Source organism: Felis catus, chromosome D2, assembly GCF_018350175.1.
Source record: "Felis catus isolate Fca126 chromosome D2, F.catus_Fca126_mat1.0, whole genome shotgun sequence".
Lineage (NCBI taxonomy): Eukaryota > Metazoa > Chordata > Mammalia > Carnivora > Felidae > Felis > Felis catus.
In genome coordinates this window covers 16109288-16121602 of record NC_058378.1, presented here as the reverse complement: position 1 = coordinate 16121602, position 12315 = coordinate 16109288, and the positions used below count along the sequence as shown (strand labels likewise).

Sequence of the window (12315 nt, the reverse complement as noted above, 5' to 3'; positions counted from 1 at the left end):
CTTTCAAATGCCACCCCCAGTTTCCTGGAATAACACTCCGTGTGTCACCGGTCATCTGCAGAACCGGCACTGGCCGGGATCGCTTCCACCTTCAAGCCTGACTGTCGGGGCCATCTCGGATGGCTCCGGCCAGCCAGGCCGCGGCACGGTCTTCTCCACCTGTCCCCAGCAGGAAGCCTCTCATTGAATCATGCTGTTCTCCATGAAAGACACAGTTTGGGCTCTTGGCTTAAAACCCAAAGCTGCCAATGTGTAGGTTGGAGACAACCCAGTCTCTGTGGACCCATGTTAAATCTTAGGAGGTACGGAAGCTTCCTGAAGTGCTGGTCTCCCAAGAAAGAAGTTAGTTTCAAACAGACACCATTAGTTTTTCCTTCTTTAAAAGTGAAGAAGCTAATATTAAGCAGCGAAAGGCACATAAATGTTCATGAAGGTTCGTTCTGGGTAATGTACAGATTTACAGAACTTTGGAATCGCAAAGCATCTATAACAATCAGAATTGCAGAACGTTTTAGGGCTGCACAATTCCTTTGGGGGTACCTACATTCACTTTGAGAACAATAATACATCGTGATCCCGTTCCTTTATTCTTTCCATCTTCATGAAAGTCGGCCACGTGAGTTTATGCCACTTCAAAACTAAGGGAGAAGGGTTCTAGGGATGATTCACAGGGAGAATACTTCTGAAGAGTAGTGAAATGAAACCAAACACCTAGAACACTTAAAGAAACAAGTTATAGTCCTAAAAAAAAAAAAAAAAGTGGGGGGAGGGGCGGTTGGCTAAGTCAGCAGGACCTGCACCTGGTAAACCATGGTCCACCAGCCACGGCTTAATCGCATAATTGTAACTTGCATTTACTGAACTCTGAGACTGCCTTTTGGTTTTATTTTTCTTGGCTGCATCACAGAGAACCTTTAACTGAACCCAGTAATCTACCAGAAAGCCTTACAACATACGGCAACGCGACCCTGGACTTCCAACCCACCGCCTGCAGAAAACTTCCCAAGTTTCCTACACACGCCACAGCCTTTCAATTTCACAAAAATGTCGGGGGGGTAGTACAAAGGAAATCTCCCATCTTTAGAAGAAGGCTCACACACGGTGGGACGGCTACAACGGATCAGGGACAGGTTCATACAGGAACCTGGACTCCTAGCTCAGTGCTCTTTCTGAAGTGTTTGGCCATCTCCTTTAGAAAACTATCAAAGAACAGTGATGTGGCCCTCATCGTGTTATGGTTTCCAGGAGGAGCGAAGAGAATCTTCGGGAACAAAGGCAGATGGATCCCCTCAAATGAACTACCTGCTTCTTTTATATTATGCACTTTGTAAAAGAACCTTTTTATAGCCCTAGGGATTGAGGTAATCACTGATATTTTAATCATTTTAATGTCTGTTATGCTAATAGCCTACTAATAGCTAAAAGACTCTTTCCAAATCATCCAACAAGGTGACAGGGCTAATTGATGCTCATTCACTTGAATCACAAAATCTTTCTTTCTGTTGCATAAAAAAATCAGAAGCTTCCAACAGGGAGATAACCAGAAAGCATACCTTACTGTAAAGGTTAGGGCAGTGTCATATATGAAATAGAGACTACGTGAAATATTAATTCACTTTTCCACGTATTTCCTTAATTTATAGATAGAAAGACACCTAGACTATACATAGAGAAAGACTCATCTGGATCATAAACCCACTTGACCAAGCCCTTTGCATAAAGGTCTTGAATTGAAAAGGCGTGTGTCATAGGAGATGCCAAGGGAGACTACCTGGTCCTGAATAATTTATCGGCTTCCACCCCTCTCTTTCCTCGGCAGACACAGGGGCAACAGATTCGTCACCTACTGTATACCCAGCACACTGTTCAACTGAAAACACAAGCTCGGAAAGTTCTTCATAAAGCCAACCTGCTTCTTTTTTTTTTTTCTCCTGGAAAGCCTGAGACCGGGGATAACGTTTTACTGCATTACATACTTCAAAGCGAAACACAGGAGATTCTCAATAGCTACGTGATGTCTGATTTCCGATGAATATATTTCCATGAGAATACCCACTGGCAGCCCATGACCATAGCGTGGTGTTAGTTGTCACGAATGTGCCTGTTATTTGCCTAACACAACGCTCATGCTCACTGTCACCCTCTGTGACATTGTCCTGTGACAATGTCAGTGACGTTCCAACCTCTCAAACTGCTAAGAAAGCAGGAGCGCTAAAGTGTCGATCATTGGCTGGAGAGGGTGAGAGCGTTTTCCGCACTGAGATACGTCATATTGAATAATACACTGGAATTTGGGAAATCCATTTTTAAGCAGCAGAAATATGAATGGGAAGTACTGAATTTTATTATTTAAAAAAATTTTTTAATGTTTTTATTTATTTTTGACCGAGAGAGAGAGAAAGAGACAGAGACAGAGACAGAGTGCGAGCAGGGGAGGGGCAGAGACAGGGAGAGAGACACAGGATCTGAAGCAGGCTCCAGTTGTCAGCACAGAGCCCGATGCAGGGCTTGAACTTGGGAACCGTGAGGTCACGACCTGAGCCAAAGTCAGAGGCTTAACCCCAAGGCGCCCCAGGAAGTACTGTATTTCAGAATGCCAAGTAGACGAAAAAGAGTCCAGGGAAGGAAAAACGATGTCTGTCCCAGCCACGTGAATAGCCTCGGTGCCCGGCCAAGTTTGTGGCACAAACTAGTTAAGAGCGAACGAAAGAATGACTGAGTAAACACTCGAGGCCACCCAGCTTTCGTTCCTTCGGTAGATGCAACATTCTTACTTCAAGGAGGGAGAGAAGAATCTGAATTTCACATTGGAGGGACGGTGCAAGAAGATACAGAACCTGTTCCCAGCTCACATTAAAACTCACTCCAAATGGAACGGATTTTTCTTATCCAGACAAGTCAGTTGGAAACCTCCCGTTAGTCCAGATTTGAACTCACCGTCTACTTCACATACACAGATCTCTCTCCAAAATGCTAACCTGACAAAATCGAGTTTCCCTTCCTATTTCTAGTTCCCGGTCGTCCCGTGTGCACGTCAGGGAGTCAAACGGTCCGGCCCCAAGCAGCAAAGCAGAGCAACGTGAAGCTTCAATTTACAGAGTGAGCTTAAATCAAAGTATGATAAATTTATAAACACGAGCATAAAGCTTCACTAGGATGATGAGAGAATCGCAATTTAGATGCAGGGTGACATGACACAGTTTCCACTGTTTTGCATCATATACTCTGTCCGGGATGGTAGGTCAGCAAAGTAGGAAAAATCACACGAAACGGATGTGCCACAGCAAGGCGTTTCATTTCCACATTTATTGGACGTATTTACCCGATCGCTCACACTGTGTAACAACTCACGCTTAATTGTGATGAGTGGTTATTTCCTCTACATCCGCCTTTTAAATTGATGGGCTCGTCTTAAAATGACATTGATAGAGTGTCAGGCACCTTTGAAGGCTAGGGGCGGGGGCAACGTGATCCCCTGCCAAACCAAGGAAGAGATCCATTGTCTTCAGTGGGTCTTCTTTATCTTTGCCACAGAGGGGTCCGCGTGGGAAATGCCCTCGCTCCCTTCAAAACCTCATTTCCATCTGAAGAGTGCTATTCCCAAAATGCTTCTTGCCACTCATTCCCCCATCTGTATGAATTCGCTCGCGGTCCAACCCCAGCACGACATCCCTTAATAAGCATTCCCGAAGGGATGCTCCCTGCTCAGTGTGTTCTGGGACTCCACAAGGAACAGGGAAAATGGCTCTGTCTTCCTTCCAAGCGGAGGGACAGCTGGATTACCATCACCCTTAGGCTGGGGAACGGGGCTTCGAAGTGTGGGGTGGTTTTTGAGAAATACTTTCCCGACTAAAGACTTCATTTAATCCAGCAGCTTCTGAGTCATGAGCAAACACCTTCTGACCTGTGAACAACCAGAAGTCTATTAGGGGACGGGCCTATCCCACTGCTGATGGGAATAGACAGGCTGGAGGCGAATCGTTCCCCCCCATTCACATCCCGCAGGACAAAAATCCAGCTGATAAACAGCAACAACAAATTGAAATTTGAACTGAACTGAAGTTTTAGTCTATCATTCACGAGGCTTACGAAGATCGAAGATCGAAATATCTTGCCATTCATTGGTTTGGTTATTTTGTCGTCCTATGGCTCTTATGTTAAAGATACACACACACACACACACACACACACGCACACATATGAACATCTCTTTTTTTGCCCCCTCCCTGACAAGCACTCAGAACACTGGGAAAACCGGTGGTAACTGCCCATGCCACAAATCACACATGTAGTTTTAGCCTGAGGCAGATCTTTGTATATTTTGTTAAGGAGACATGGCACTAAGCAATGTTTCATTTAAAGGGTTTGTAGTTTTGGGGCGCCTGGGTGGCGCAGTCGGTTAAGCGTCCGACTTCAGCCAGGTCACGATCTCGCGGTCCGTGAGTTCGAGCCCCGCGTCAGGCTCTGGGCTGATGGCTCGGAGCCTGGAGCCTGTTTCCGATTCTGTGTCTCCCTCTCTCTCTGCCCCTCCCCCGTTCATGCCCTGTCTCTCTCTGTCCCCAAAAAAATAAATAAACGTTGAAAAAAAAATTTAAAAGAAAAAATAAAGGGTTTGTAGTTCTGGGGCACCTGGGTGGCTCAGTCGGTTAAGCATCCCACTTTGGCTCAGGTCATGATCTCACGGTTTGTGAGTCCGAGCCCCGCGTCGGGCTCTGTGCTGACAGCTCAGAGCCTGGAGCCTCCTTCGGATTCTGTGTCTCCTCTCTCTGCCCCTCCCCTGCTCATGCTCTGTCTCTCTGTCTCTCAATAATAAATAAACATTAAAAGGTTTGTAGTTTAATTTTTTAAATGAGTCGAAGTGCTACCCACTTCCCCTTTTAAGGGCCCCTCTCCTACTGTTCCTTCAAAAAAAAAACATCTAGTAACGCAGAGGCTAAAAAAAAATCTAGTAACGCAGAGGCTAAGCTTGCTAGAGCACGGATGAAATTTCAAATGACGTTTCACACTTGCGCTGCGGTCTGAAGCAAAGGACTGTTACTGCAAGGGCTGCTTCCTGTCACGTGAAGCTGCCTGACGACAGCAAGTGGTTTTATCAGGACCCCCAGACAGTCCCAGGCGGAACACGAACCCCAAAGTGACAAAAATACGGATCTAAAAATTTACAGATTCAAATGCCCACAAAATTGGAAGACTGAACTGAAGGAATTTTAAATGATACATGCGAGGCTTTAAACCTTCGTGACTTGAAGGAATGCGGGTGGGGGCAGGGAGAGTGTCACTACCAGGCACACAGCTAATTCTGCTCCTGGCAAAGGTAAAAATGCAGAAGACAGTTATCCCAGATTAATCAGGAGAGAAATCTGTATCTTCAGGGAATGACATTAATGAGACTCTGAGGACACTAAGGCAAAATCTCGAATCGTCTTGAATAGCTTCAATAGGAACATTTGCATTTAAAACAAAGAAAGAATTCATTTCTGTGCAGACCAAGGCAGAGATAACTCATCGTCCTTGGATGGAAAACTAACAGCCAGAACTTTTAAATGGTAAGTTTTTGTTTGTTTTAGCTGAAAAACAATTCAGTATTTCCTAGGAAATTCTATTCTTCCAAATCGTATGTTCTGAATACCAAACGTAATAATTTTAACATCTTTATTAACCAGATCTCTTGTAAGCCTAAAGAGTATCTTACTGAAAAACAGTAGGCTAGAATAATAAACAGACGAGAAATTTTGTTTTTTAATTCAAAGAGAGAAAACATGGTAACCCTTTTGTCTAATTCCATAGCAGTACTCAACCTCTAAGAGTCTCACTAGATTTATAAATCTGTATTTCCACCAAAGGAAGAAAGACATCTTACCATATGGGAATATTTCTGGTAACCTGGCTTAAAATTTATTTTAAAACACGTCGCTTATACAATACGGTGACTTCAAAGGTCTAAAGGCTTCGCCTTCTGTTATTTTCAAGTCTCGGTTTTTTTTTTTTAATTTCTTTTTTTCAACGTTTATTTATTTTTGGGACAGAGAGAGACAGAGCCTGAACAGGGGAGGGGCAGAGAGAGAGGGAGACACAGAATCGGAAGCAGGCTCCAGGCTCTGAGCCATCAGCCCAGAGCCTGACGCGGGGCTCGAACTCACGGACCGCGAGATCGTGACCTGGCTGAAGTCGGATGCTTAACCGACTGCACCACCCAGGCGCCCCAAGTCTCGTTTTTTTTAAATATATTTTTAATAGTTTATTCATTTTGAGAGAGACGGTGCGAGCTGGCAAAGGGCAGAGAGGGGGAGAGAGAGAATCCCAAGCAGGATCTGTGCTGCCAGTGCTGAGCCCGATGAGGGACTTGATCTCAGGAACTGTGAGATCACGACCTGAGCCAAAATCAAGGGTCAGATGCTCAAACCAATGAGCCACCCAGTAACCCCTCCAAGTTTCGTTGTTAATAAAAATAGTCTGTCTTTGGTTCCTTTGCATTCATACCACTACGTGTGCTTCGTGGGATTCTTGGAAAGCAAACGGACTAAATGGGACAGAGTCTGGCAAGGCAACAAGGAGTGCCTCGGATATTTCCCGTGACACGCGGCTGCTATTTTCAAGAAGAATTTCAGCTCGTTAAACCTTTATTTTGTAAACCTACCGGGCAGACATAAGAAATAAGGCCACAGAAAGTCAGGCAGGTAGCAAGCGGTAAGAAATCTAACAGCAACAGACGTTTGCAAAATTCCTCAGGGAGGAAGAAGGTGGTATATATACCTCTGGTCTGTTTTCTAAAAAAGGTCACGGTTTCGAGCTGGTGTGGCCAATGAGCAGTAGCCACGTGTGGCTAAGTAAACCTTAACTGAAATGCAGAATTCACCTCCTCGGTGGCACTGACCGCAGTTCCAGTGTGTGACAACTGCATGTGGCTAGTGGCTGCTGTTTTGGGCAGTGCAGATATAGAACCTTATCATTGCGGACACCGAGACAGGACAGCACTGGTTTAGAGGACAGAGAAGGTACCAGGAATGACCTCGGTTACCACGGAAATATGTCCAGAAGGGGGTACAGTCATCTTGCTCTCTTGGGATGACAACACTTTGTTTTAGAGCATGAAAACACTCATGTGAATATCCTAAAGTTTTATTTATTTATTTTTTTTAATTTTACCTAAAACGTGTGGGGGTTCTGAGTAAGCCGGAAGGTGTTAAGTGCTTTACGTGTGTCATTCTTACGTAATCTTCGTGAGAGCAGTAGGAGGTAGGCAATATTATAATCTCCATCTTACAGATATTAAACGAGGCTCAGAGAGAGCAGGTGCGTGACCCAAGAACACACAGCGAAGGCATGGATTCCGAGCATGCCTTGTCTGTCAAAAGCTAGAGCTTGGAAGGCAGCCTGCGGGAGCTCCTTCTAAGCTGGAGAGAGAAGGCACACGGTGGGCCACAGCCAGATGGATGGCTTGTTCTTAATTAGCATTCTTTCCCTTTGGGCCTAATATTTTCCTGATGTTGAGCATGGTTATTTTCTATTAACAAAGGAACAGAATCACTTCCTAATTCCATTCTGTTCCTCCTCCCCACCATCCACCCGAGCTCCTGCGCATAGGTTTCTCGTGATAGCTTATGGGAATGTCCCGTACCAGCTCAACTAGAATGGACTAGTCACTTGGCACAGTATGTCTGAGATTCCACTGTCCCTTCAGACATACAGGCACTGATCTCTTACATACCCTGTTAATAATCACTAGCTTCGCGTTCCAGAAAGGAATTCTAGCAGTGCGGTGTATTTAACTTGCTAAAAGGTTGAGCCGTGATAAAGACTATTTCCTGTTGGGTCTCGTGGTCCAGGTGAATCAAGCAGGGGCTGTGCCCCTTAGTCTGTAATATCTCAGCTGTTACCTGGTCAATGTCCCTGTAAATTGCTTAGAAAATTAGAAGTTATCATTTATTATACGCTAATAACTTTTTTAAAGCTCTTTTTAAATTGCTCTAATGGCTGATGTCCAAACAACTCTGGTTGAAGACGCACGTGCCTGCATCTTCTGAGGACCCCGTGGGAGCAGCTAGAACAGCACCTGCCACAGAGGCCAAGGAGGGGCGAGTGCTGCTTAGGGCCTCCTGTGCCTTACCTCCGGGGTGAGCCGTCATCGTGGGGCTGGATGATGACCACCTTCACGGTCACAGAAGTCCGGAGTAGGTCGATCATCTGCTCGTGGGTCAGAGTGGCCACGGCCACCTTGCAGATCTCCACGAGGCGGCTCCCCTGGCGAAGGCCGGCCTTCCAGGCAAAGCCGAAAGGTTCCACGTCGGCAACGATTCCTTCGAAATTCACGTGGAAGCCAAGCTGGCCCAGCCCGTTCCTCCTCAGGGTCATTTCCACAGTCTCGCAGCCTCTTGTCACTATCTGCGGGGGAAGGAGACCGTGAGAGACACCGCTGAGGAGCCCAGGGTAGAGGCGTGCACATAACCCTCCCAGCCCTTCCCTCCAGCTGTCTCGGTAAGGACGTCACCTTCCCGAGTTCACCAGAATTACCCGTGGCGTCAGATGCAGGGAAAATCACAAAAGTAAAACTACGGCTTCATTCTTCCAAGACAAATATACTCCTGAAACGGGTGTCCTGCATTGACTTAGAAGTCACTGACCTGGAGCCCGTGAGCTTCCGACGGGCTCTGATAACTCCCTCCTCCCCTTCCTTGGGTCAACCGACTTGGCTCTTAAGCGTATAAACCCCGCGATTCCAGACGGGCGGTAGCAATGCAAAAAGGGACTCTGTCAAAACTGTGACGAGTATCGCCCATGAAACATGACGAGCTATCAGACAATTTCATTCAACTTAAAAACCGGCCCAACCCCCTACCAAGCTAGCACCTGGAGGGCAAGTCTCTCTGTGCTTGCTCTCCCTGTGCACCGGCCCTGTCCTCCGGGAAGCCCTCTCGTAGGGACAGATTACCTCCGCTCGCCTGGGTGGGGAGCACCGTTTAGCTCACGCGGGGGCAGGCCCGCCAGGCTCCCGGGCATCTGCTGACAAGGGCAGCGTGGAGGATGGGCGCTCCTGCAGGCAGCAGAGACCTTCTGTGCCTCCAGGCCACCTCTCCTTCTTTTGGGGGCCAAGGGCAACTTCCGTTGGCCATGGGCCAAGCAGTGGCAGCTTGCGCGCCCCAAAGCGTGCGTCTGCAGCAGGATCCCAAAAAGGAACCTGGAAGCAGGGTGGTCTGCATCCCACACGGTGCACTAAAGCGCCGGCAATCACCTAATGCCACCCTCAAAAGTGATAACCGAGAATAACTCACCGGCACCGGCACCGAAAGGAAAACACAGGCTCGTTAAATGTCATTTGAGGACCACGGCATCCCTCATCCGTGGCACATTTAAAGTCAGGGGGCGTCAGGCCTGTCTCCCCCAAAGCACTGGGCCAACGTATGAAGCTGCTGTTTAATAAATGCGCCATTTCCGTGAGACGCGTTCTGAATGCACAGATTCCTACTTAATAAGAGTGTTAAGTGCAGCCGTGGGACGGGGCTGCTTCTGTGTCTGGCCGCTGTGTTGGCGGTTTCCATGGTTACCATCACAGGTGCGCGTGCTGCCAATCAACTTCTCACAGACACACGTGACGGCTTGGGGCTCAGGGCAAACGGGGCAAGGGACTGCCAGTCTCGGTGAAGCTTTGAAAGACGGGAGCTTCCAAAGTTCCGAGCTGAACTCGTTGAAAACTGTTGGGAAAGTACTCTTGTCGCACGCACAACCTGAGTAAAATTTTCCTCCGCTCCTCTTTCAACCTTGGTTCAGCTAGGCTCTCCTACCAAAAGTCTACATAGGTATGACACATACTCTGCCTTCTTTCAAATACTAATGCAGTCGTCAGTTGAAATTTAACATCGTGTGTCAGCTTGAAGACTGAACAGTCAAGCTCTTCCTGAGTCCTACGTGTCTCTTCTTTTTTTCCCTCCAACCACCTGCTGCCTGCCCTACTTTTGCTTTTTGCTACCTTTTTATCCCTTCTGTCCCTTGCTTCTTAACATTTGCAAGGGATAAAGGATCGTTTATTTGCAGTCCTTTATAAACTTACAGGGGCTCAATTATCATAGGAAAATGGTGGCTTCCTAGCCATGTACCCAGGAGGGCAACATAATTTGCGGCGCACTTTTGGTGGGGGGGGGGGGGGGAGTCAAGTGGTGTTTGTTTGTGTCGTTGTTTTCGGGAGCACAGATGATGATAACTCTGGATCTCCTAAAAAGAAGTATTTATGCTATTACCAAAAGCACAATGTGTCCTGGGACTCCAGACCACATAAACCCATCACAGACTTGATCGTCCCCACATCATGTCTGTGTTTGTGCACATGCACCCAAAAATACTGCTGGACACACGGAGGCCTGTTCCTGTAAATAGTGTCTACAAATAATGAATTTTTGTCTCCGAAGCCTGCGGACACTGACTTGACTGTACTGTCTCTAAATCATGGCCTTGAATGACAAAGGGAAGATTTATATTCGGAGGGAAGAAAGAGGGCAGGAAATGGGTAGAAGTTGGCCTCTTTTCATGATCTGTAATGGGCTAAATGTTTTCTAGAAATGCAATCTACATCCCCTTGGGAGAAGATTTAAACATGAGAAATTCTTTGGTCATGGCACGTTTGTGTTCTCGTACTATGTTTGACTCTTATAACTGGCTGGATGGGCTCAAACTGAAATCTGGATCTTTCTGTGTGACAATCAGGAGCAGGAATGTAACTGGTAAACACCAAGGACGCCATTTAGGGGTTCTGTACTTAAAAACAACATTTTATAAAAAAATCTCTTTCGGGGCGCCTGGGTGGCGCAGTCGGTTAAGCGTCCGACTTCAGCCAGGTCACGATCTCGCGGTCCGTGAGTTCGAGCCCCGCGTCAGGCTCTGGGCTGATGGCTCGGAGCCTGGAGCCTGTTTCCGATTCTGTGTCTCCCTCTCTCTCTGCCCCTCCCCCGTTCATGCTCTGTCTCTCTCTGTCACAAAAATAAATAAACGTTGAAAAAAAAATTTAAAAAAAATCTCTTTCATGACAAATTTTTTTTTTAAGTCTAACTTAATGGGTAATTCTATAAAACCTCCTCCTCAAGAAACTGTGGCTGGCAATTAATAATGTATTTAATCAGGCAGACTAAATGAAAATACCTGCTGTATCAACATGCACAGAATTGAAGCTGCAAAAAGGAGTTATTCATTCATAGGGTCAACAGCAACTGAGTGCCCATTAATCTCCCTCTGGGAGGGTACTGTCCCGTCAGTCTCCACAGACACACGTAACATCTGGACAATTCTCCATATTTGTGCCTTCAGATACTAAAAAATACAACCCGGTGTTCCCTTTCGGAAGCCGGTTTAACTTTTCCTTTCCAATTCGTCTGTAATGGGCGCTTCTCCAGCACCCATGAATTCAGCAACCGCTCAAAAGACATGGAATTGTAAATCAAGCTCTGTAGCCACACAAGATGGTAATTCATTCCCGAGGGGCCACAACTGCAGTGGAATTTCCACGGCGGACGCCATCATGAATCTGGGACTGAAGACCCTAAGGATGGTGGAAATACACGATCTGTACTTACTCCTAATCGCTGGACGATTTCCCTCACGTCTTCAGCACAATTATCCACTGAGGACAGAAGGATACATTCCCCTCTTTCGTAAAATACTTTGATACTCATTAATCCAGAGGTCCACCCAATGACATCCCTGCAGGAACAGTTAAATACAACGTTCTTGGAATCCTTTTCAATCAACATTATGAATTCGTTGGAAATCCCAAGAAGGCATTCAATGTCAGCAGACTGGCCAAAGTCCCGAGCTATTACGTGCCACATGATTGCTCCAACGCTGAACAGGTGGGCATCCTTCCTTGGCTTCACTTTCTCCTTTTTCTTTGCACCCAGTGTAATGAAGCTGAATTTCACAGAGGTGTCCACAGTGGCGGTCGTGACAAAGTTCTCCGCCAGATCCTTCAAGTACTCTTGCCTTGTTCGAGTGGCCATAGCTCGAAACTTTTCCGACTTATGGGCTGCATTTTCTGCGTTGATTACTTTGGCTAAAAGGAAGTCCCGGAATACTGCTGACTTTGGGAAAGTTACTCCTTTGGGAATTGGTGGGCCAAATGGTGGTACGTCTTTTGATCTAGACACCCCAACACTGAGAAAGAAAAAAAAGAAACAAGATGAGCTGTAATACCATCGTACTTACCTTCAGAAATGTGATATATACCCATACTCTCAACTTACACCATTTTTTGGGTAGCTTTTTGTTATGTAATTTCTGGATACCTAGTTTTTGTTTTTCAAACTTGGTAGATGGTTTTTTTTTTTTTCTTCA

The 12315-nt window shown here is 46.3% G+C and overlaps 1 protein-coding gene across 7 annotated transcripts in view; it reads right to left on the bottom strand.

The window, feature by feature from the left end:
- Nucleotides 1–12315, bottom strand: part of SIPA1L2 (signal induced proliferation associated 1 like 2) — a 223951-nt gene that overhangs the window by 49214 nt on the left and 162422 nt on the right. For all 7 annotated transcript variants that reach the window (XM_023240409.2, XM_023240411.2, XM_023240412.2 and 4 more), the window contains exons 9-10: nucleotides 11559–12135; nucleotides 8108–8382 (exon numbers count right to left, since the gene is read on the bottom strand). In XM_023240409.2, coding sequence (XP_023096177.2) covers nucleotides 8108–8382; nucleotides 11559–12135 — 852 coding nt within the window. The remainder of the gene's footprint in view (nucleotides 1–8107; nucleotides 8383–11558; nucleotides 12136–12315) is intronic.